General features: G+C 41.6%; 1 protein-coding gene and 1 non-coding gene across 4 annotated transcripts in view; one reads left to right on the top strand and one right to left on the bottom strand.

Moving 5' to 3' along the window:
* Nucleotides 1-24,551, bottom strand: part of Tmem144 (transmembrane protein 144) — a 32,106-nt gene extending 7,555 nt beyond the window's left edge. Inside the window, exons 1-10 of one of the 3 annotated variants that reach the window (XM_028754933.1) lie at nucleotides 24,472-24,551; nucleotides 20,042-20,209; nucleotides 17,221-17,343; nucleotides 15,105-15,204; nucleotides 13,367-13,447; nucleotides 8,627-8,708; nucleotides 6,519-6,595; nucleotides 4,403-4,521; nucleotides 2,002-2,121; nucleotides 602-699 (exon numbers count right to left, since the gene is read on the bottom strand). In XM_028754933.1, coding sequence (XP_028610766.1) covers nucleotides 602-699; nucleotides 2,002-2,121; nucleotides 4,403-4,521; nucleotides 6,519-6,595; nucleotides 8,627-8,708; nucleotides 13,367-13,447; nucleotides 15,105-15,204; nucleotides 17,221-17,343; nucleotides 20,042-20,150 — 909 coding nt within the window. In that variant the 5' untranslated portion in view covers nucleotides 20,151-20,209; nucleotides 24,472-24,551. Of the gene's footprint in view, nucleotides 1-601; nucleotides 700-2,001; nucleotides 2,122-4,402; nucleotides 4,522-6,518; nucleotides 6,596-8,626; nucleotides 8,709-13,366; nucleotides 13,448-15,104; nucleotides 15,205-17,220; nucleotides 17,344-20,041; nucleotides 20,210-23,997; nucleotides 24,290-24,471 lie in introns of those variants that run through there. The other 2 variants (XM_028754934.1, XM_028754935.1) reach the window with 2 other exon arrangements.
* Nucleotides 16,191-16,294, top strand: LOC114610404. Its single transcript, XR_003709682.1, has one exon. It is a non-coding gene; the product is annotated as a U6 spliceosomal RNA (small nuclear RNA).
* Nucleotides 24,552-24,933: the final 382 nt, after the last annotated feature.

Genomic DNA, 24,933 nt, shown 5'->3' with positions numbered 1-24,933 from the left:
TAGCTATAGAAAGAGAAGACTGGAAACTGTCTAAGGTTATGATGACCCGGTGGTCCATAGGAGCTGTGGGAACTATTCTCCGAAGTTCTGGTTTCCACCAGTTCTGTGATTCAGGCAGCACTCTTGCTGATGTCTCAACTTATTCATCTTCAAAGTGGGGATGACTTTAATATTACTTATATTATGTCAAAATAAGCATTTTGGTTTTTGCTGTTATCTGTGTTTTACATGATTAAGCCCTCCAAACTCACAGAAGCAGACAGTAGTCCTTATGATTAACGTCATCTGAAAACGTCCTTAACTCAGGGACACATAGTGAGTGCCAACAGGAGTTTGAAGAACTTTTGTCTCACGTTATATTTATACAGTATCACACAAATGAGCCCGAGAGAGTCAGGAATAGAAAATTATAATATATTCCAGAGGTCATTAGGTAAAATGACCAAAGGAAATACTTCAGGGATATAGAAGGGATGGTATCTGCAAACCTATTAAAACAGGTTATAAACGTTTGCTCCTTAGCAACCAAGCACATGTCAACTCAAGAGTGGCAGCTTCTCTATTTTTAGCTTAAGAACAATCCAGGAAACCGGCCACTTACAGCAGTGATGATCGGGAAGCTGATCACAGCGCTTAGTGAGTGGTTGGCTATGAACCAGCAGCAGGTGGCGATGGCCCACAGCACCCCTGACAGGAAGCCTGGAACACAGGGAGCATATGTGGGAGGCACATGTTCCTCTACTGAGGACCTCCTACACCTCCTACACCAGGGACTGTGAAAGCACATGTCTAAAAGCATTACTATAAACAATGCTGGCCCCTCTGGAGTTTTGAGCTATGCTTTGTGGTCCCTTTAGAAGGCGAGTGATTCCTCTGTTCTAAGTTGCTGTGAGGGGGATGATGAATTATTCCCTTTGTGGACATTAAGGAGGAGCTGAGGGAGGGACTAAAGGAGGGGGAGGGGAAGGGCCAAAAGAGTACCAGATCTGACATCCTGTGAGGTTGGGACGGGTACTGAGATGGGGGAGGACGGAAGCCCATCCTTTAAGTGAAAACCTGAGCTAAGTAATCTGCAGTGCATTAGCCAGGTGTTCAATAAATACTCTACGGTTGCTTATCAACCAGACACTCAAAATAATCAGATGCTTTATGTAAAAATATTTACTTGTGGTTACACACTCCATATTGAACTAAGCTGAACTCTTTAACGAGAAACTGTTATTATAACAGTCAATGACTAAAGGATTATGACCCAAAACACACTTTCTATTAATGCTCCAGGAACTTTTTTTTCCTTTTGAATTTCTTGGATAAACTACTTTTCCAAGTGACTTCAGATTCTTTATTTGTTGATACTTCTTTTATTGTAAATACAGGCACAGGAAGCTGGTTTGTAACACTAATATTAAAATGGTAGGAAAAAAAATTGTACAGACTGATGATCCTAAGAGAAGAGCCGTTAACACAAGAAACATCAAAATTAATGTTTTGACAATTTAGGTTCTATACTAATGTAACATATATACAGCTTCTTATTTATCTATTTTATAAATCATTTTATTCATTTACATTTCAAACAGTACTTCTCTTCCTGATTATCCCTCCACAAATCCCCATCCCATCTCCCTCCCCCACCCCCTTTGCTTCTATGAGGGTGCTCCTCCACCCACTCACCCACTCCCACTTCACCCTCTAGCATCCCCCTATGCTGGGGCATCAAGCCTCTTTCCCCTCAGATTGATGTCAGATAAGGCCATCCTCTGCTGCACATATATCTGGGTTTTTTCAGTGCTTCATGCTTTATGGTGAACTGAACCAGGACACTTAATAGAACTATCTCTTTCTCTCTTTCTCTCTCTCTCCTCCTACCTCCTTTCCCACCGCTGAGATCATCTCTTTCTTTCTTCCCCTTCCTCGCCCTCTAATGATTATTCAAATTCATTTAGTGGAACTGACACGTACACAGAGTAATAAGATGTTGTAGTTAATATTCTTTCTTACCTGGTAGAACTGCCTCTGGATACAACTTTGGCCTATTTTTCATGGCTATACAGTAGGCCACAAAGTAGACTGTACTTGTAAGAAAGATGCCGCTGGAGTGTGCGAAAACGTAGTCTAAATCTGCAAACATGGATGGCAAAATGCAAACATCATATCAGCTACCTCAAAAGATTTTAATTTCTGAACATAAAACAAACTCACAGAAACTGACTTTAAATGTGCAGGACCATTCATCATACCTAGTTATTCTAAATCTCCAATGCGCCATTTGTTTCAAATTTTAATAAACAGATTTAAGATCTAGAAATGTTAAGTGAGTTAACGACAGCGAGACTCTGTCAGGCTACTTTTCCTGTAACCCTGGAAATCTCAGTAAGGAACAGTGAATAGTATCTGTCTATGATGTCAAGTTGCCTTTTAAGAAGGACTAGGCCTCCAGCCCTATTTTTACGATGGACCTCAGCAACTGTGGTAAACCTTGATATAGACCAGAGGGGAGAACGTGGATTAAAAGTGGGCACTTGTGTATTGTCAGACTCCAAGGTCTGTTGATCCGCTCAGAGATCAGCACTTCTGTTGCAGATCACAGCTAAGCTGGAGGTCAGAAAGTGCTGGAAGTTATTCCAAAGACAGCTTTGTCTGTTTTCAACCAACTAGTTGCAAGGCACGGAAGGGTAATGACACACAATGGTGGCCCATCTTGGAGACCCTAATATCACTGACAGCCTGAGCAGATGGCACTGTGCCACCCAGATGGGTGCACTGCAGGAACCTGGCTAGAAAATCTACCTTGTAGTCAACGCTCCTCTAATCTACAATTTTGCCAAGGACGAGCGGTGAAGACTTGAACGGCATGCCTATCTCTTCTTCTAAATGTGAAATAACATTGCAGATCGTAGACAAAAAATCCACCTGTCCATCCACAGAGAGATATCACAACTTTAAAAGCACAGACCACAAAGGTGAGTCCTTCCTCACTGACGTGGGACTGGAGAAACCTGCCTAATAGCTCTCTGATTTAATAGTTTTCAGCTGGGATATGGCAATAGCAAATGGTGTCAGTTGCCATAGGAGCTAACCAATTGGTTTCTGCAAAAGACCTTAGAACAGAGTGCATGATACAGATTTACAGTTAAACAAGACAGAGTAACGCCTGCTGAGGATTACTGTTTAACAAACTGAAATACAAAGTTTGCTCCTGTCAAACTGTGTCATAGTGTCAGAGTTGTAAGAATAACATGTAAAAACTCATTGTCTATTGACAGTAAAAGACAGTTGTGGGCATTGTTTATTATGTCCCAGGACCAGGAGGGGCTTTCTTCCTGGACAGTCAATTGTTTTTATCTGTGTTCACTGACTTCTGGGACTCAATTAATTTCCCTTGTGGCCATGAGAGCCATGGCTTATTTCAAGCAAGTGAACAAATGTTCCACAGAGATGTCAAACTCACTTTTGGCTCTGTTTTTTCCTATTTTTGTTATCTTTTTCCTCCTTTCTTTGATTAAATTTTCCTTTAGTTATTATCTTTTAAAAAGAAAAGAAACCCCAAATCTAAGAAAGGATTTACATAAAAACCTTAAAGGAGATCGGTAGAAGGTTCTAGTACTGCACATGGAGCCAAGCACAGAAAGAAGGAAAAGAGCCAGCAGCCTCGAGATGTCAGTTCAAACTTCAACAATAACTCACGTCCTCCCTGTGGGGACTCCACTGGCCTTGAGCTTGTGACTTTCCTGTCTTATCTGCTACCTAGGAGTTCTACATTTCACATTTCTCTCTATCTAGTTAACACACCACATTGATTTTCTACATCACAGAACCCAGAAGTTCACTTTCTCTTTCTTGCTCCCTTAAGTATGCCATGCTTCCGTGGAGTTACCAGACCCCTTACATCCTCTCATCTCCCTTCAGCTTGCCCAGGGTTGTTGTACAGAATGTTCAGTTTGCTTCTGAGATACTGACTTTAGAGCTGGAGGCATTATGCTGACCCTTTCAGATGGACCACTTTGTCCTTGAAAAAGAATATCCTCTGACTGAACAGGTTTATACTTTGACATTTACTTGGTTTAAGAATGCTGTGTGCTATACTTTCACTTTTTAAAAGGACGTCTTCCCAGAGGTTATGATGTTAGACATGAAGGGCTCTTCATAATCTCCGAATTTTACTAGAAATCCGGGAACTGTGTGCTGAGATCCCAGCAGTGGAAGTGAATCCTGACCACAGTTGATTCCATTTGGATGCTACAGATCCCATGAAAACATTTCAGTGTTCACTGCTACCTTTACTCCTGGCGCCTTCTAATTCACCACTTACAAATGAAAAGACAAAGGCACACAGCAGTGCCAACTTCATCACAGCTCCCTTTTCTACGAACAGAGCATCAGTAGGAAAGTCCTCACTCACCATACTGGCTAGCGCCTGCATACATGCTGTCATTTCTTTTGCTGTGATCCTTGATGTAAATGATTGGCACAAATGTAGATCCATAGAGTAGTCCAGATATTACTGCAAGGCTGCAGCCCCTTTAAGAAACAAAAAGAAAACCACTGTGTATTTTGGCCAGAGGAAATGTTTCTGATACACAAATGGAACCACAAGTAAGGCTTTCTTCAATTTTAAGCAGTTTACCAGAAGCCAAACCTCTGCCTTAGCCTCTGTGAGTCATGAAGAGAGAAGTGTAGCCTCAACTGTCTACTGTGTCATGGTGGAAGGACATGACATGCAGAGGGGTTAAGGAACCATTACTACAAATGATCACTATGATCGAGTTGAAAGGGTTGTTGCTGAGGGTCATACACCATACAAATAAACGGATGTAGGAGGCATTATGTTTCAAATTCCCCTCAGACACATGTTTCAGGATCCCCATGGAACCAAGACAGACTATGAACAAATGCATTTTTGTTTAGAATGGCTACACAGACAGAATTGATTATGGTCATGTCAAGAAGTGTTCATTGACTCTAAGAATCTGAATATTTTAGGTACAAAAAAATTTCTTTATGAGAAGAAGCGATGTTTCATTTTAAACACTGCCAACTCCTTGGCCTTGGGCCCTACATGCATAAAAAGGGAACTAGTGTTTTGGGGCAGGTGTTGAGGGAGAAGATGGGGGTTTTAGGACAGTCCTTCTATCTCATACAAACAAGGACTTAAAAGGGAAGCCACTGTAGACCAGACCCCTGTCTTCAAAGCATGGGGCCACAACCCTGAAATCTCAGAGATTGGAGGATTGTATATTTGAAGCAGTATGGAATACATACCAAGATTCTGTTGAAAAACCACAAAATAAATGAAAATCTCCCCTAAGCTTGAAAACAAATTCTTTGTCAATTAATAATTTTATTTAGGGATGTTTAAAGGACACGAGAATCCAGAACTCTCTATACATGTTCCTATACATTCCCTGTACATTGCAGGCCTCTGACTTGGAGGAAGATAAGACTCCATGGCTCTAAACACATAGCTATGAAAAAATAATTAGAATTTCTCTTTAGGTAGTAGTACTTGGGGTAGATCCCTGGGCCTCTTAAACACTAGGTGAGTGCTTTAAGCTACATCCTTTGAGCTATAACCCCTGCTCTTAAAATCTTGCCCTTCACAAACATTCTGTTAATGCTTTGTGAGAAAACATGCCAAAATACTTTTAAAAATATTTTTAGGAAACTAGTTCATACTGAATGCAAAAATGGCAATATATTTTTCTTTTGCAGCTTGATTAATTTTTGTCTTTTGGACTAAATTCATTTAATTTAGTCAAACATTTACTCTATGGCTTCTTTCCTATTGTGAAGGCAACTTATCTACTGCCTTTAGGTTGGGGTTGTACAGCTCAGTCATAGAGTGTTTGGATAGCAAGTCCAAAACAAAACAAGTGACCACTTCAATGTCCTGGGTCCAAAGAAGTTATCACAGCCACACAGTTCAAACAACCATGATTGTAGAAGGAAAGCTGTGTGTTTTAAATAGTTTGGCTCCCCGGGGGTGGGGGAGACAAAAAGCAAGTAAAGAAACCAAACCACTAAACCCCCATACCCTAAAGTGAGATGGGTTGCTTTAATGCATCTCTGAAGTGCTTATGACGAAGACATGGGGTTAGGACTTACACAGGAACACAATGTTCTATTATATTTGACAACAGATACCTGGGATCATAAAACAGTCACAAAGGAAAGAAAGGTGGCAGCCCTGGGCTGATCAAATGGAGCGCACTATTTAATTAGACTGAATACTTACTGCATGGTCAATATGCAACTGCTACACTTTTGGTACTAAAGTCCTACAAAATGTGGTTTCTCTTTTCACTGGCTAACTGGTCAGATACTGTATGTCTCCGGGCATCTTCTGTACCTAAATCTCAGCAGAGTGTAAAGAACCCTGTCCCCCAGGAGGTGGAAGTGCAAGTTTTCATGATCATTTTCTTCCTGGGATCAGATGAATTTCATCACATTTCTCTGGATCCTCTGTTTTAGAAAACACAAAACATAACAGGAGAGAGGGAGAAGCTGCCTCGCCTTACACAATGCGGTGGTGCGTGGTAGAAAGTCTATCCACCCAGGAGGAATCCACACTCGGGTCTTCGGTTCTGTTGACCACCTGTGGAAGTCATCAGAGAGACCCAAATACAAGGACCTTCAGCAGACAATTTCAGTGCCACACAAAGACTTTCAGGGTTTCCTCTCCTCTCAAACATGCCTAAACACATACAAGCACAAGTCACCCATGAGCTCTGGAAGTTCAGAGCCACTGTCTTGACTCCACCCCTTCAGTTTTCAACTTAAACATTTTCCACAGATTAATGTGTAGCTATTTGATAAATTTAGATTTCATGGTTCACTGGTATATTTTAATAAACTGTAAAGAAATTAGACCCAAGAAAAACTCAGACTTTCTACAGTAGGATGCATAAAATCAATAAACATTTTAATGTCTCTTTTCTCTCAATAACATTACTTTAATTTTTTTGTTTGTTTTACTGAATTAAAAATACTTCCAGCCACGTTTCAAAGTTAGGCTGACACTTTAAGCTGAGGAAAATCTGTGAGACAAACTTGAAGAAAATTTAACATTTCTATTATTTACTGTAATCCTCAGTGCCCTCTGGCTGACCATGCTCTTGAGGTACATAAGGAGTGAGACTGGAATTCACTGTTCTGCTGAGTCAGGTTTTCCTGAGGCGGTGCTCGACCTTGCACGGGCTTTCTCATCTACTCTAATGTTCATATCGCTTTAATCTTGGTTGTTTGTACTCCTTGACCTGGCTTAGAAGATCTAGTAGCCCACCATGTATCTCTCCTCAAGGTTTTGTTTTGTTTTTTCATTTTGTTCCTTTGTTCAAAGCATGGTTAGCTGCAAGGCACCATCTAGATCCCTGGATCAGTAAGAGGGACAAGAGCTTCCACTCAGAAACAAATTATCTTTTCTTGAAGCACACAGCCCTTAAAGATGCCCAGGAATCAATATCCCTCTTCTCTCTTTCTTTTTAGGTCAATTTAATGAAGGTATTAGCCATCTCAGTCGATAGAAGAAAAAGGGAAGGGGAGGGGCAGAATCATGGCACAGTGGGGAAGCTGCCAGGGAGGCCAAGCCTGTGGCTGTGGGTGTGGGCTCAGGGAGCCCAGCAGATGGAGAGGATGGCTGGGACTGAAGGACTGGCACTGGGTTCCTGGCAACGTGGACTCACCCTCATACAAGCTTTGCAATGGGACCTTCGACAGCTGGGCAATGTCATGTCTCTTTAAGGTTGGCCCTGTTTAACATTGATTTCAGACTAACTTATATTCTTCATGGTCTAAACAGTGTCTCCTTGTATATTTTCTGTCATTGCCAGCAAGCAAAACATGATAAAGATAAAACCAGAAATGAAAAACACAAATTCAGTTCACTTCCTACTGGCATATGGCCTCCCTGAGGATCTTTAGCTCCCTCTGTCCGTTCCTTCCTTCTGTCTTCTCCTCAGCCTCCTCCCTCCTTTTCCCGAGCTACTCTCTCATCTATCCCTCAGCATGGCTGTGCAAGCCCCCTAAAGGATCCTCAATGAAAAACTACAGTCATATACCTTATAGAGATCTATTGTCAAAAAAGCCTCATCATTGGGAAGGGTCATCACCATGGAAACCTGACCCACTTCTGATAAATATGCTGAACTATTTTGATAGCCATGAGGGATGGAAAATACCACCTTCTCTCATGTGGGTCAGAGTTATGTTTTGTTTTTACATTCTGGTAGTATGAATGAAATGGCCCCTAGAGGCCCACAGGAAGTGGCACTATTAGGCGTGGCCTTGACAGAATAGATGTGGCTTTGTTGGAGGAAATGTGTGACTGAGAGCAGACTTCGAAGTTTCATAAGCTCAAGCCAGGCCCAGTATTGCTATCTCTTTCTGCTGCCTGCCAATCTAGATGTAGAACTACTGGCTAGCTCTACAGACCATGTCTGCCTGCACGTCACCATGCTTCCTGCCATGATAACAATGGACTAAATCTCTGAACTATATATAAGCCAGCACCAATTAAACATTTTCTTTTATGAGTTGTGGTGGTCATAGTGTCTCTTCGCAGCAATAGAAACTCTAAGATACATCCCGATCTTATGTTTCAAATAAAATTGTCCCATACAATACTCACAGGTTCTGTCATTAGTGGTGTGGTGTCCGAACTGCCTGGGTTATTCGGAATTTCACTTTTGATGAACAAAAACGTGAGTGCACTGCATGAAAATACATTCCAGTGAGATTGATCCGGACATGATCACTTTGTTTTGTTTTTGTACAAAGGTACCCAATTTTTAAGGGAAAACAAAACTTAAATCGAGTCCTGATAACAGAATTACTTTCACACACCCACTGTAGGGGGGCTTGCTGTCTCTTCAATGTCCCATTCTCCTTGGTGTCCTTTATCCAGCAGGGTAAAGAACAAACACAAGAGACTTCCCCTAGGTTGGCTCTTTGTTCTGATTTCCCTGTTTTAGTCAATGGTTGCATCTTTCTTATTGTTCGAGCATAACCTTGACATTGAATCATGTAAAAATGAAAGTGAACACAACTCTGAAGCATCCTCCATATACCGTAATTGCAACTGCCAAAAATTTAAAAATATCCTGTTGGACAGCTGTAAGAGACGGCCATCTTTAGTTACATTTGTGATAAAGGACACTCTTCCCGGAGGAGAAATTAAGAAGGTGATGTCTCCTAATCCACAAGTGCCTGTGATCCTAGCACTTGAGAGACAAACGGAGAAGGACCACAGTTCAATACCAGCCTGGGCTTTGCATTCTAGGGCAACATGAGCTATATATCAAGACCTTGTCTTCAAAACAAAATGATAGAAAGAATGAATTTTATGAGAGTAAATGCAGCACACATTTTGTGTTGTAAAGGAGGAAATTAAAGGTGGTTGTGTTTTTCTAATTAGAATTTTGCCTTCAGTCTGTCATCTCACATGGATGGATCAGGAAGTATTGTGGCATTTTAGTAGGGCTGTCCAGCCTGGTCCATAGTTAGAGAAAAGGACTGCAGGCCTATGAAAGACAAAGCTAGAAACAAAGGCATCCACTTCCTCAGAATGCAGAATAATGACCAAGGTTGGGGAAAAAACAAAACTCCAGAGAGAGAAAGTGAAAGAGACAGAAACAGAACAGATGCTTGGATAATCCATAGCACATCATTTTATTTTTTAATAGGAAAGGAAATCTGTTTGGAAGTTGAGGAAAGAGGACAACAAATTCATAGCCGTTCTGAACTACCTAGTGAGGACTTAGAGAGGCAAGCAAGCAGGCAGGCAGGCAGGCAGGCAAGCAAGCAGGCAAGCAAGCAGGCAGGCAAGCAGGCAGGCAGGCAGGCAGGCAGGCAGGCAGATAGGCAGGCAGGTAGGCAGGCAAGCAAGCAAGCAGTCAAGCAGGCAAGCAGGCAGGCAGGCAGGCAGGGAGGGAGGGAGTGAGGGAGGCAGGCAGGCAAATAAATCCCCTGCTGATTCAAAGCCCTTGAGTGATTTCTGTTGTATAAACAAACGTAGTGGTATATGTTATATAGGGAAAATGTACAGGTTCTTTAAAGACTGAACCGTACAGTGGACTGAAACGATCGTTTTAATTATGAGAAGAAAAGTAGCATCTGAGCTGAGGAGATGGTCCAGTGGGCAAAGTGTGTGGTGTGCAAGAATGAGGACCTGAGTTTGAATCCTCAGAACTAATGTGAGAGGGAACACGTTGCAATGAAAGAGTATGGAGTCCTAACGATCCTGCAGAAGGATGGGACACTGGGACAGGAGAGTGCCTGGGACCTTGCAGGCCAATTGGCCTGGTTTATACAGCAGCAATGAGGGTCTATCTCAAGAAAGATGAAAGTCAAGGATCAGTAGCAGAGGTTGTCCTCTAACCTCCACACAAACGCCATGACACCTGTGTACCCAAATCATACATGAATATTTGTGTGGACACAGATACACAGACACACAAACAGACACAGACATACAGAGAGACATCACCCCCCACACACACACACACAGACACACATATAGGCAGACACACACACACACACACACACACACACAGAGAGAGAAAGAGAGAGAGAGAGAGAGAGAGAGAGAGAGAGAGAGAGAGAGAGAGAACAAAACCACTCTGTGACCAATGAAACTATGCTTTGTTTCTTCCCACTACCATGAGCTCTAAATTCACTCAGCCAATGTCCTTCAAAATGAACCTATTAAAGCCATTAAGTTAAACTAACTAAACAGCAGATTGGTGCAGTTCCACCCAGGAGAGCAATAGAGATGGGGCCGAACGCCTCACAGGAAGAGATCCCTGCATCCTCCTGGTGCAGGCTGCAGACCCAGCTCTTAACAGAGCTGCAGAGGCCCTCCAGTTCAGTGCCTAATTTAACATTAAGTTGAGACACCAACAAATGTCCCAAGGCGCAACTATACATGAATATAATAGTACAGGTATTTGGGTTCTAAGTGTCCTGAAAAGGTTGTGTCAAATGTTTGGCGACTGCTCTACTTGCTGTGGGGAGGCGGTCAGCCTTTCAGAGATGGAGCTTAATCAGAAGTTCAGTTAAGAGCATGTCTTTAAAGGGGTTTGTTGAGGTTCCCTTTCTTGTCTTTCACTACTGTTGTCCTCTGGTAGATAGCTTTGCTCCTCCATACACTGTGAGCTTACTGTGCAACGTCTCCACAGACCCAACCATGATTTGTTATAGCCTTTTCACTTATGTTGATGATCTCAAGTGTTTACTACAGAACAGAAAGTGAATGCAGATGGAAGCTACCTTATATTTGGAGTCTTAATCATGTGTCTAGATACACAACGCTCTCGAAACATTTACTTTTCAAGTTATCTTAAAAGATTGGTACTAGCATTACCTCCTCTTTAAGGATGCAAAAACCAAGGATTTGGAGAAGAGATCCGTGTAAGGTCATCTGGGTAGAAGTGTCAGAGTATGGGAAACTAACTGATTTGTAACTTTAGGGAAAAGTTTTGTGTTTTTAAAGCAGAAATTTGGAGGAGAAAGGTGGTTAATGTATTGGAGAAACCAACGTTTAATTCTTACCATTAAGTTAAAACTAGACATGCTAAATTAGAATTTTACAATGTGAAGAAATTGTCTAAGAACTACTGAAAGCCAGAATTCCGTGTGAACTGTATAGAACACATAAAGCTGCCTCTAACCAAATGTGTCAAGAATTTACAGTTTGAGAATAAGCTTTGCTATTCGTCACCAATTGCCTAGGGACTGCTCTCTAAGGCAACATTTCAATGACAAAGAGATTGTTCCTGAATGTGGCTGGGGAAAAACACCATTACTGGAGGAAGGAAGATATACTGCTCTTTCCCAGAAGACTGAAAAAGTACTAAAGTCTTTGCGGGCAATGCTATTCAGTATGTGCAGCACTGACAGCAGCAGATATTAATGGAATCCAGAGAGAGAAGGTGCCTGAATTTAAGGTGACCCAATTCTTGCTTGAGTTTTATTGGCAAAACTCCACTGAGTGGAGATTCAAAGTCATTTTCTTCCTCACTGATACAGTATACACAAGTAGAGGAGGAGACATGGGAAACTCGGTATTCAAAAGAGAATGTGAGAGGTGAGAGAATTGTAATTGGGTTAAGAAGAGGAATGGGAGAGTGGGGTGGTAGGAGCTGGAATCAGTGCTCAGCAAGGCCCCTTACCTGTAGTCAGCCACGATCTAACATGTCAAACTCAAGGTCCCTAAATTTTGCCTTGTGCACTGCCTTGCATAGCACAGTGCTGTCTCCTCGTCTGAGGCATGCATTGGCATCCCTTTGCCCAGTTAGCCACCTTGAAGAACTACCCAGCACTTAGTCACTTGCGGTCCTTTAGTCAAACCCACTATGGTGATTTGCTGTGCTGGATTCAGCTAACGGGAGCACAAATCATAAGAGTGGTGAAGCAAGCTGGCAGAACCAATGTGCCATAGAAGATCCATTCAGAGTTGCCTTTCAGTGAGAAGGTAAAAAGTTCTTACCTTAAAAAACTAAAAGAGAAAAAAAAAACTGCACTAAAAGTCTAAGACCTGTAGTAAGAACAAAGCTAAGTGATAAAGTTGTAAGGCATAGATATTTCTCCTAGCTTTTTCGTCTTACTGAAACCATAAAATTATAAAGTATGGCCTTAGTGCTTAGTTAAAATGGAAAAAGTATGAAGTCATAGTGTTTGGCACTCCCTGTGTTTTAGGAATCCTCTGAGGGTAGAGCATATCCTCTTGCATGAGCAAGAACTATGGTAGTAAATAGAAAAAACGACCATTCCAGTTGCAAAGAGGAAACAAGCAGAATATTGACTCGGATAACACACTTTGGTAAGCAAAGTGATTCAATACATCCTGGTTCTAATTCATGCAAAATGTATTTTGATTTTCTATTTAGTATAGCTATTGAAATTGAACTTCAGAGCAGTTCAGTGACTTTTTCAGAGTTTCTCAGAGCTCTTGAGAACTAAAATTAAGGTTCTTGACTTCTCCCCCTCCCCCCAAAATCTGGTATTTCTTGTTCTGGAAATAAAGTCAGTCATTGAAAATTAAGAATCAGGAAACTTAAATTTTATGAAATGTAGGTTTAAAGAAAACATAAGGATATTAAAGGCTTTAGAAAGTGGGGCTGGAGAGATGGCTCAGTAGTTAAGAGAACTGGCTGCTCTTGATGGGGGTTTGAGTCTAAGCATCCACATGTCAGTTCATAACCATCTGTCACTTGAGTATTAGGGAATTGGATACTCTTCTCTGACAGACACACATGTGGTACACATACATGCAGGCAGAACATTTATATACATAAAATAAAGATAAAACAAATCTTTAGAAAACACTCTGAATGCCCGAAAAAACTAGTGACTAGAAACATCTGCAGACCTTACTACTGACAGCCCAGCTCCAAAGTAATTCAGCATTGGCTTGGACACTTCTTCTGCATCCATTCCAAACCAGCCAAATCTGGAAATCCAGAAGAATATCAAATCAGATAGTGAGAAAATGTTTTACAGTAATGTTTAAGAAAATAGACTAGGGGCTGGACTCTTGAGTTTAAATCTTGGTTCTCTCATGCACTGTTTATGTTTGGATAAGTTACTTTTCTACACCGTGCCTCTAATTTCCATGTTAAAGTGGAGAAAATAGCAGTTGAGGCATGGTGGTTCATTCCTGGAATCCCCAGAGGTAAGACAAGAAGAACTCAAGGCCAGTCTGGGCTACAGTACTTTGGAGGCAGAAGCAGGTGGATCTCTGTGAGTTTGAGGCCATCCTCGTCTATATATTGATTTCCAGACCAACCAGGATTACATTGTGAGATCCTATTCCAAAAATAAAACAAAACAACAAAACTCAAACAAACCAAACCCAAACCCAACCCAACCCAACCCAACTCAATCAAACTCAAGCCCTTTTATAATCTTTGAGGTATTTAAAATGACTTCTTGTCTAAAAATTCCTACTCTTTGACATTAGTTTACAATCTTTTTATCACGGTTAGACTTTGTCACAATCATTAGCATTCTTCATGGAAAGCCACCCAAGGATGAAGCAAGGAGAAAAAGCATTGTATTGAAACAAACCAAACTCTAGAGCACTAGGAGAGGAAGAATGGGAAAAGATGGATATACTGTAAGTTAGCAAACCTATTTGCCTTGTTCTTTGGGGGCGGTATAATGATTTTGAGTAGAAGGGAAGCCTTAAAGTGAGGCAAGAATAATGTTTTCTCTTCTCATTTCCCCAAGCCTGGCATGAAGCATACTGACCATGAGCATCATACACTGTTCATGGAGCTTCACATGTTCCCATCCCTGCCCTGTGTGGAACAGGGGAGCCTCTGCAAATGTAGCTAGTACCACTGGGACACAGAAGGCTCAAATCTGTGAATTTAATTAGCTAAATACAAAGGCTACCTGTGGCTGGTGGCTAACCTTTTAGACAATTAAACTTTCTAGCTAGCCTTGAAGAAATGTTCCTTAAAGAGCCAGTGGGTTAGGTGTGGCTAGCTGTATCCCCTTCTCTCTGCCATTACACTATAAAAGCAGCCATAGACAATGACACTGTCTTTTGGGTTTTTTTTTTTTTCAAGATGGGGTTTTTCTGTGTAGCCCTGGCTGTGGTGGAATTCACTTTGTAGACCAGGCTGGCCTGGAATTCAGAGATCCACCCGGCTCTGCCTCCCAAGTGCTGGGATTAAAGGTGTGTGTCACCATGCCCAGCTCCTTAAATGTTTTGATATGGTTACATCTCACTAAATCTTTACAAAATGCCAGGGAGATGGAGCCACAGATTGTTTTTCTATTCTAAGGAAGAACATCTACTTTAGAATAGGTACCCGGTTAGGCAAGAGAGAGGGGAAAGCAGACTTCAGCTGTCTTTCTCGCTCCCTGTTTTTGTGTCCAAGATATAGTTTTTTACCTTTTGATTTCCTTTACTATATCTTCATAAAATATCTAGATCACTTATGAAGAGCTTCAGACAAATAATAGACATGGCTCATTTATGTGTGCCAGCCATAACCTAAGACTAAGAATCACATTATTTCTCCCAGTGTGGCTATACCCCAGTTAACACTGAATACAGGGTGCAGGACTCTTAGCTGAGATAGTTTGAATTGTATTACCTTGAGCTTGCCCAGCCAGTTAAGGTGTTAAATGATCCCCAGATTAAGAGTCCAAGACCTAAACCGATGGTTTTGATAATTGGAACGACAGCAATGTTCCCTGTAGATACAACATGCAGGAAAAATGGATCACTTCCAGTAAAACAAATGCATTTCTAAGCTGAATTAGCATTTTTTCTGACTTTAACTTCTGCCTCAACATGACTCGAGAATGTACCCTCTGGCACTCACTGGCTTTCCTTCCATATTCTCACAGCCATTGGCTTACACTCTTGAGGGTCACCAGGGCCAAATCCCTGATGGTGTTGAATGTTATTAGCATTGTTGTTATGGAGATAAGGTCTTTCTATGTCCCACAAGGCTGGCCTCCCATTTTAGGACTCAAGAGATCTTCTCATCTCACCCTTCCCAATAGCTCGGACAATGGATGCTCCCTACTCACTGCTGCTTTCTGTAAAACACTTCCTACCCTCTCTGCAACCCGACTCAGTCCTGTAGTTTCCTCTCTCAGGTTTCTTCTTTAGGTTTGTGAGTCACCTATGTCTCCTGATTTGAGCCATTCATCAGAGGTCCATGTACCCTGTTAACATACCTCTAGTCTAGACTGTCTTGAGTCTCAGTGTTCTGCTCTGAACTGCTGAGGCAATCTGCAGCTAGTGTCCTCCACTGTGGCCATGCTAGAGATTTAGACTCAGAGGGGATCATGCTCCACTTATTTTCACATCTGGAAAAGTTCTGCTGGTTTCAAGGTGTTAGTTTCCCCTCTAATCACCTGCAATAAAGTCCTTACACTATCCTCTCTTTCCTGTGTGCCAGACTGGTTGGTTGTTATAACCTATAATGTGGTTACATTTCTCAAGTTTGGTTCCCTACTTATCCACCTGAGCACAGTGGAACCTGATTGTGAGATAAAAATCTGCACAATGGGCCTGAGGAGGGGGCACCTATCTTTAATCTCAGATTCTCTGTGAGTTAGAGACCAGTCTGGTCTACATGGTGCTTCAGGTCAGCCAAGGCTACATAGTGATACCTCTATGTTGAATAAATAAGTAACTAAATAAATAATTTCAAAAATTAAAAAAATCCTCATTTTGGCAGTGCACATATTAAAATTGGAGTGATACAAATAAGGTTAGCATGACCCCTGCACAAGGAGGACAAAGATAATTCACGAAGCATTCCACATTTTGTACTAGCCTTGACCAAAAATAAACAAACAAACAAACAAATAAATAATCTGCAGGCTGATGTCTTGTTTAAAATTACATCAGGAAGTGGAGGCAGGAGGACTCAAGAGTTCTAGGCTGGTCTGGGCTGCATGGTTGAGACTGTTGTCTACAAAATCCAAGAGAATGAGCAACAAATTCTGTTCACTCTCTCCCAACTCCATGTGGTAAACAATCACAGAGACACATGCAAGGCGTGGTAATGCAAATTCTGGTGGAAAGGTAAAGTTTTACTTATTTTGATCTCTGATAAATGAATTTCATTAAATCATTTAATCCCTCAAAGACTCAGTGGGTAAGCAGTATCATTTTAAATTTATTTGCATCTAACAAATTTATCTCTTAAAGATTTTCAGTAATTCTCTTTGTTTAAAAAAAAAAAAAGGTGAGGACTTTCCAGGTTGAATTCATAGTGGAGAACTGTTTCAGAACGCTTATCTGAAAAATGTAGATTCTACTATAGTCGTTAAGGCATTGATAAAGCAACGAGGAGATTTTTAATTGTCTGTTTCCTTTGCTAAATGTTACTCAAAATGATTACATGCCGCTATTTGCCAGCTCTTATGGATAAGCTCACAAATGATGGTAACAAAGGGTTACTCTTTAATATAAACATTTCCAGCAAACATTCTGGAGAAAGGTCAAATGTATACAATGGCATTTGAGTTATGTGTTTAAAGGATCAAATGTCTTTACTCTAATAATTTTCTAGCAGGAACTTAAAACATTTAAAGAGAAAATAAAATTGAGAATTTTCCCAAAATACATGAAAGGAAAACAATATACACTTCATGTCTGTCATGTGTATCTCATAACTATAAGTCCACTGTATTTTTGTCCAGGTTGTGAATATGACTGTGACCCATGTATAAGATGAATATGCACATTACCTGTAGCCCAAATACAGCCGCCAAGCATTGCAAACGGCCAGAATTTAGGGCAGTGTAGTATCAAGTTGACCACCAAGGCAACCAACCAAATGGCAGCACAGAGCACCCATTGAAGGAACATTCCTACAAATAAGACAACCTGGCATTACTTGGCGGAAAGATTTGAGCATATGCATGTTTAAGAATATCTGTAAGATGTTGTTAGAAAGACAGACAAAAATCAGGACATGTGCTCATAGTGGGCACATGGTGTATTTATTCTTATAGCTACTTTTTGTCATGGTGGACCCAATCTCAGACACCAAGAAAACAAATCTGGTCAAAAATCTGGTAGGTACACTTCTAACTGGACTGTAAAACCTAGATGCTTGACACCGAAGTCCACAATGTGTTCCTGGTTAACATGCTATTCTTTTACTTTGTGGTCAAATCAAGAAATGTCTATTAAAGAATTTTGAGAAGAGTGAGCCTGTATTTCCACTCTGATGCCAGTCTCACTGCAACTGTCAAAACATGGCACTGAGAACTTTCCAACAGTGTAGCAATAACTTAAATGTTGGGATACACTTGGCTGTTTGTGGCTCACACAGTTGGAGTTTAATGAGATAGATTTTACAAGCCTGAGACTTAACCTTCTAGGCCAGCACTCCTCTGCTTCTTGTGAGATACGGTGCTACTGGCTATTTACCAGAAGACGAACATGGCAGGGGCCATCCAAGGCTCCTGTACCATCAAGGTCTCAGGGATTGAAAAGATAGATATTCCACACCAAATGAAGCACCAAGGAAGCTGTAATTCTACTCTGCCATTTTTGGTTGTAACTTGCAAAATTTTCATCTATTTCTGTTCATATGACAGAGTTGAGGGAGAAAATGTCTGCTAACCTCCAAGTCTTGTATTGGAGTGGAAAAGGAACTTCATGCTACAAGTGAGAAACTAAAAACAAAAACCTAGTAAGACTTGCTGGGTTGGCGGTGGCTCAGACTAGAACATTCTACTACTCGAAGAGGCCTTGGGTTTAGTTTCCAGAAACAAACACATGGGTGTAGAGGGTTGGTCTGGTGCTGCCCATATCCAAGTGCTAAATTCTGTACTCCAAAATCTGCAGAAATGCAAATCCTCACGTACCAGCTTCTGTTGCATAAGCCTTGCCCCCAAGTTATCCCTGATTGGTTAATAAAGATGCCTACAGCATGGCTGGGCAGAAGGGCTGAAGGTCCCAGGCTTGGGGTCTCAGGCAGCAACTCCAGAGAGAGTGAGGGAGGAGGAAGAAGGAAGATGTCCCAATGGAGTAGGTGGATCCTGAGCGGTGGTCTTTAGGGCCAACCTGTTGGAGTAGGAGTGGCTCAGGTGGAGCATGACAAGTGATATCTTGGGGTTATTGACAGGGAAGTAGACAAAATAGCATAAAGGGTTAATATCTACCTAGCTCTAATGCTATAAGACTTATTATAAATATAAAGGCTTTTGTGTCTTTTATTTGGGAACTATATGGTCAAAGTGGGGTAACCCCTCCCCCCAAATAATATTTACCACAACACATGGGACATTTTTCTAGGTTCACAAACCCAAGAGCTAGACCAGCTGTTCTTTTTGGTTATTTTTCTACTAGGTTTTTGTTGTTGTTGTTGTTGGTGGTGGTGGTGGTGTTTTTGCCTGTCAACATACAAAAGAAAGGCTAGGAGAAAGGGTTTGTAATCCTTTTGTCTAAGCAGTATGAAGACTAAGGAACTAGGGAGATTTAAAAATAACTGGATGTTACCTTCCAGTGGGTGTTCACCGGGTGCCTCCACTCCCTTCTTGCTTCCAAAGGAAGGGCAGCAGGTAGGCAAGAGCAAGCCCTGCCCTCCTTCTAGACATCGGCTTGCTCCGCTTTGCGGCATTGTGGCACGTGCCTTTCTAAAACTATGGTGCTGAGCAAAACCATGAAATAAAAAAAACCTCAAAACAGAACCAGATCCGGTTTGGAAAAAGACACTGACCAACTGCACCAGCAATACATTTAAAAACAAAACGAAACCAAGAATTAATAAAAACAGCAGTTTTAAGTGATTAATGGTTAAGTATAGTCACAGTATATTAGACCTAGCCCTTGAATTTGAAAAGGACTGGAGGTTTGTGTGGAGGGACCACTGCAAAGAATGCAGCCTGTGGATCATTGCAGGGCTGCAGGAGTAGGAGTCTGTCTGACATCCGATGTCAGTGAGCATGAGGCACAGCATACACGGCAAACGTGGGGATCGTGCGTGGTGAACTGAAAAAGCATGGTATATGTTTTTGTGGTAAGGATGTGTGTCTGTGTGTGCACATGTGGTAAACTGAGGAAGCCTGGCGCACAGCTCTGTGGAGAGGGATGTATGTGCGCATGCCTAGGTTACAGTACTGCCGCACATCTTTCTTTAACTGGGAGCAGCATTTGGTGGTGTTTGCCTCGCGGTTTGTTAGAGAAGAGCTTGTTCACTGGTAAACTGGTTTGTGTTATGCTCAGAGTGATTTCTCACATCAGCTGTGTCAAAAATTGGTTTTCAAATGAATGTTGGTAGTGGAACTTATCTATTTTATAAACACAGCAGACACAGTCAAGAAGCTTTTCCAGTGGTACCCACCCTGCCTTTGCCACAAAGCATCATCTGGCCTTCCTGTCCTGACTCACCCTCAGTTCGCCACAAGGGGCACTGTGAGACGATTTAGTCACTAGGCACTAAGATCAATAAAATGTATTTTTGTAGCTGTTCTTTTTAAAAAGATAAAACAAAAACAAAACAAATAACCAAGACACTTAAAAAGCAAGTTTAGGTCAACAATAAAAAAAAACAGTTACCGTCACCAGTGTCATATTTTTTAAGTGGTACAAAGTTGGAGCCGTACAGGAGGATTGCTACAGCAGAGGAGAGGTAGCCGGTGGTGAGGTCTGTCGCATTCTGGCTCATGGTTGCAGGGTGGCAGACAGCAGACCGTCTCACTTTCGATCTGTGTTTTACATGAATTTCTGAAATTCGAAAAGAAAAAAAAAATGAAGGTGAGAAGCTGTGAACCTGTGAACCAGCTGTGATCTGGATATGAAGTCTACGGATCTAAATGAGGCCAGGGTTCCTGTTTACAGATAGGTCTCTATGTAAACATCTATCATCTGCAGACGATGCTCGTGCATTTGCTTTGTTCTTCATTTGTACTACCATTCCTTTTTAAATCACTAACTTATAATAAGATAAACCATTTTTTCCCCCTTTAGGATTTGAAAATCTAACTTTCTACAGGATCTGGATTCAGTTTTTATTTTCTACATGACAAGGATCATCCTCCCGTAAAGTAGTCTGACGCGAGGAACAGGCTTTCTGGACTCTGTTGTTGTGTCAATCAAATTCAAACTTGTCTGAGAAGACTTTCAGAACCAGTAAGTATGTTATAAGTGAGTGTTTGCTGTATTTCAGACACGGGTTAAGGGTTCACTGGGGTTGCACGGCCATTACAGATTCAGAATCTTTGCTGTCCATCGACGCAGCCTTAGGAAGTAAGCTCATTCCTCAAGAGTCTTGCCTGCCGTACAGACTGCTGATAGAGCACGTACTTCATACGATGGGACTCTGGGTTCATTCCCCAGCACAGTGCACACACATGCTGTACATGCTGTTCGCATGCGTGCATAAATAAGCATCTATACCGTCAATTTTTAAAAATAGAAATAGAAGACATGCTTCACGAATCTTGTAAACTCCAAGATCAGCAGTAGTGTGATTCACAACGGCAGGTTACAGAAGAGTGCAAGGCAGTTGTTAGACGCCCCCACTGTGCAGTCTGGGAGCACCAGGCCACGTGAAGTAACTAAGCTTTCAATAAAGTTAATCAGGTCAAGACAAAGGAAAACAAATCAGGGCTTCAGCTAAATTATATTTTGTACTCAGTTGCCAAAGGTGCTTAGCAGTCGTAATTCTGAACACTGCAAATTTAGAATTTTCTGCAAAAAGTTCTATCAGATATCAATGCTACAAAAAAGTTCTGGCTCCCCAGTGAAGAAAAGAACAAACGACTGGGGAGATGGCTCAGTAGGTAAGGTTCTGGTGAAGAGAGTTCAGATGCCCAGCCCCCCCCCTCCCCAAAATCCAGCAAAAACATTTAACTGTAATTCCATGGCTGGGTGGGGAGGGTAAAAAGAGAGGAGGGTCAAAGGGGCTCACTGGGCAGCCAGTCTGGCTTAAATGATTAGTTTAGATTCACTGAGAGACCCTGTCTCCAAACGCTGGGCGGAAGGGCTGGAAAGATGGCTCAGCATTTGCTTCTCTTCCAGAGACCTGAGCTTTTGATTCCTGGTACCAAAGATGGATAATTCATTCATTGTAACTCCAGCTCCAGGAGATGCAACACCCTCATCTGGCCTCTACAGGCACCTGCACACATGTGCACACAGCTACACACACAGGCACATACATACATACATATATACATACATACATACATAGATAGATATAAAAATAAATCTTTAAAAAATTCTGCTTGTGTTGGCATCACAAATACTAATGGTAGAAATAGTACAAAGCTGGCCCCTACACAAGAATGACAGACAAATTCACGGGATGTTTGATATTTTATAAAGTTTTGTAAGCCCCTCAATTAAAAAGTAATGATAAAGTAGAGTGCCTTAAAGGGAGACACTCATGTCTTCCTCTGACCTCTGTTCGTGCACTTAGGGGCATACACACACACACACACACACACACACACACACACACATCATACTCATACACATAGAAACAAACGGACCAAGCCCACCGGGAACCAAAAGTCAGATACTTTTCACTGACAGTATTGGGTAAAGCCTGTGGAACATGGGTCACCAGCTACTTTATCACTACATTCTCACAATGCTATTTCAGATTTACATTGCGTATGTTGACCCTTTGTAATAACTTCTCTGAAATGGAATTCAGAATAATAGAGTTCCTTTTTCCTCCAGATTTAATACAGTGATACTATCCTGTGGGTATGGGTTAGGGAAGACACCCTTGAAGCCAATCTTCCTTTCTATTTAAAGGAAAAAATATTCAAAGTTCATGCATTGCTCTTTAAGTGGTCTTGTAGAGAATACCAAACATCCTGATACTGGCCAGACGGGGTTGGCACAGGTTTTTAATTCCAGCAATTGGGGGTGGGGGTTGGGGGGAAGGGTAGAGACAGGTGGATCTCTGTGAGTTCGAGGCTGGCCTATTCTAAAGAGTGAGTTCCAGGACAGCCAAGGCTATGCAAAGAAACTCTGTCTCAAACTTTCCCACACACCCCCAAACCCAAACAACAACAACAAGTCTGGACATTGTTATGGAGGATTTAACAGAGAACAGAAACCACTTCAAATAAGCTTTCACAATAAGCTTTAGAAAGGAAGATGTCTATTGGGTATATATGTGCATATATATATATATATACATATATTTTCTTAAAAACAAAATCATGGTGGGCAGAAAACACTTTTTGTACTGGGATGCCGTTAAGGAAGAGACACTGAGACCTGTTTAAAAAATAACATAGTAACTATCCAATATAAAGACTATACTGCCTGTAGGCTTCAAGAAAATTTATGCCTTTAAGTGGCTTGCAGTGGCTCCTGCTCAGGGGTCAAGAGGGATGTGGTGTCAAGAAAGATACTTGGTACATACCAACAGTCCCAGCACTTGGTAAACTGGGAAAAGACTACTCTTTGTTCGCTAAATAAATAATAAGACAGATAAATATCAGGGCTGTTAGATATGAGGCAGGAGATCTCATCTAGAATTAATATATAAATAAACAAGTAACCAGCAGGACTTGTAGATATGAGGCAGGAGCTATTTTGAAAGCTGTCCTGGGACTGAAAATACACGTTTAATAGCTAAGAAATCTTCTTTATTTCCATTTTAATTAAAACAAGCAAAGCAAGTACGTGGATAAGAGGACAGTGCTCTAATGAAGTAGATTTTTTACAGGAAAGGCGGCTCCATTAAGGGATATTGGTGGTCAGCCACAGGTTTCAGCTTGAATTGAATGAATAATTAGTAGAGCTAATTAGAGCGCATGACCTCATTTGACTGCTGAATCAACTTCAGTCAGTTGTTGCCTTGGATAAACGATGTTCGTTCACAGCACACAGCTCCAGCGCATTTCAAAAAGCACATGATCTAATTCCCTGTGAACGGACAATCCAGGGCTGCCACGAGGAAGAGTCTATCTCGCTCTAAATTAGTGACATTTCTGTGGTAAAGGGAAGCATCATTACTTTACCAGACATGTATCCCCAATTCCCTTTTAGCACAAACCTATCTCATACTATTCCTTTAAGAATCTTATTTTCAGCCCAGGTTGGTAGCAATTAACTTCCAGCACTCAGAAAGCAGAAGCAGGCAGATCTTTGAGATCATCTCCTGTGTGGTTTACGTAGCTAGTTCCAGGCCATCCAGGAGTACACTAGTGAGACTCTGTCTTTAAAAAAAGGCAAACAAGCAAACAAAGTCCATTATTATTATTATTATTATTATTATTATTATTTATTGTTAAAATCCTTAAGAAAACAGTCCAGTTTGCTCCGCAAATGCTCTGCTGTCTATACCTGAACACATTTTTTACGTGTTTGATTTGAGACATTCTCGCAAGCTTTTCTAGGCAGACTTTAAACTTACTCCAGAGCCTGGTCAAGCTTTAAACTTGTATCCCCTACAATCATTTAATTTTTTTTTCCATTTTTAGTTAGACAATAGACCCATAAATATCACGTGGGTCAAGTAGCACGTGACCTGCCCCATACCGGGTTACCTTAGGCAGATTATCAATTAGGCGGCAGCCATCGCAATAGTTCGCATTTCTCCGAGGTAAAAGCTTTCAACGTTCTGATGAAAAGTCTCAAGTCCAAGTAGCCTAAGGTTTACGAGTTAAGTATCCACTGATACTTTAGTAAGCTACATTCATTCTTTCTAAAAAATTTCCTACTTTCGTTTCATTACTGGTATATCTGCTGTTTCTCCTACTACTTTAAAGTTTTAAGTAGCTCCTCCCCTCCGGTTAAGATAGTGCCGGTGCTCGATCAATACCGCCGGCTCTAGTTCAAAGACTTCATTTCTGGTTTCTTTTAATTTCCTCCAATCTGAGGGCAGCTTCAGCCGGCTCTGGGCTGACGTCACTAGTGCTGGCACTTACTTGCTCTGCGAGTTTTCCCAAGGAGCTGCAGGCTGCAGGGCGGCTCTCAGACCCAGGGCCACCATAGACTCAGGTGACCTGGTGGGTACTTACTTGAGCTGGCTCTTCCTTGGACGCCTGCAGACTTCCTGCCGGCATCTGGAAGGGAGACCAGAGTCCTTCCCAGGCGGAGGCTCGGGACACCCTCCCAGTGGAGGGCCGGAGCTCAGTCAGGTGACTAAGGTGTCGTCAGGCCTTCTGTCAGTCAGCGAGTTAACCAGAGTTTTTTTCCCCCTTAAGGAAGAGCTCCGTTTGGCTATAGCAAGTCACCTCTTAAACATCACACATCACACCTTTAATTGTGGTGTTTGTGGATAAGACAAAGTAGAGCTACTTCACACTACTACTACAAAAAAAAAAGCACTCCACCAAATTTTTCCTTTATCGCTAGGCAAGTGCTCTCTTAATTTGCACTCCCAACTCTCTTTTTCCCCTTTTAAAATGAGACAGCTTATCCCAAGGTTGCCTAGACTCGCTTACACTCCCTCCACAGCCACCGTAGCCTCTGATCTTGTG

Source organism: Grammomys surdaster, unplaced genomic scaffold (assembly GCF_004785775.1).
Source record: "Grammomys surdaster isolate TR1022 unplaced genomic scaffold, NIH_TR_1.0 126039, whole genome shotgun sequence".
NCBI classification, from domain to species: Eukaryota; Metazoa; Chordata; class Mammalia; order Rodentia; family Muridae; genus Grammomys; species Grammomys surdaster.
Note: the sequence above shows the minus strand (reverse complement) of the source record. Positions and strands in the feature narration are given on the sequence as shown.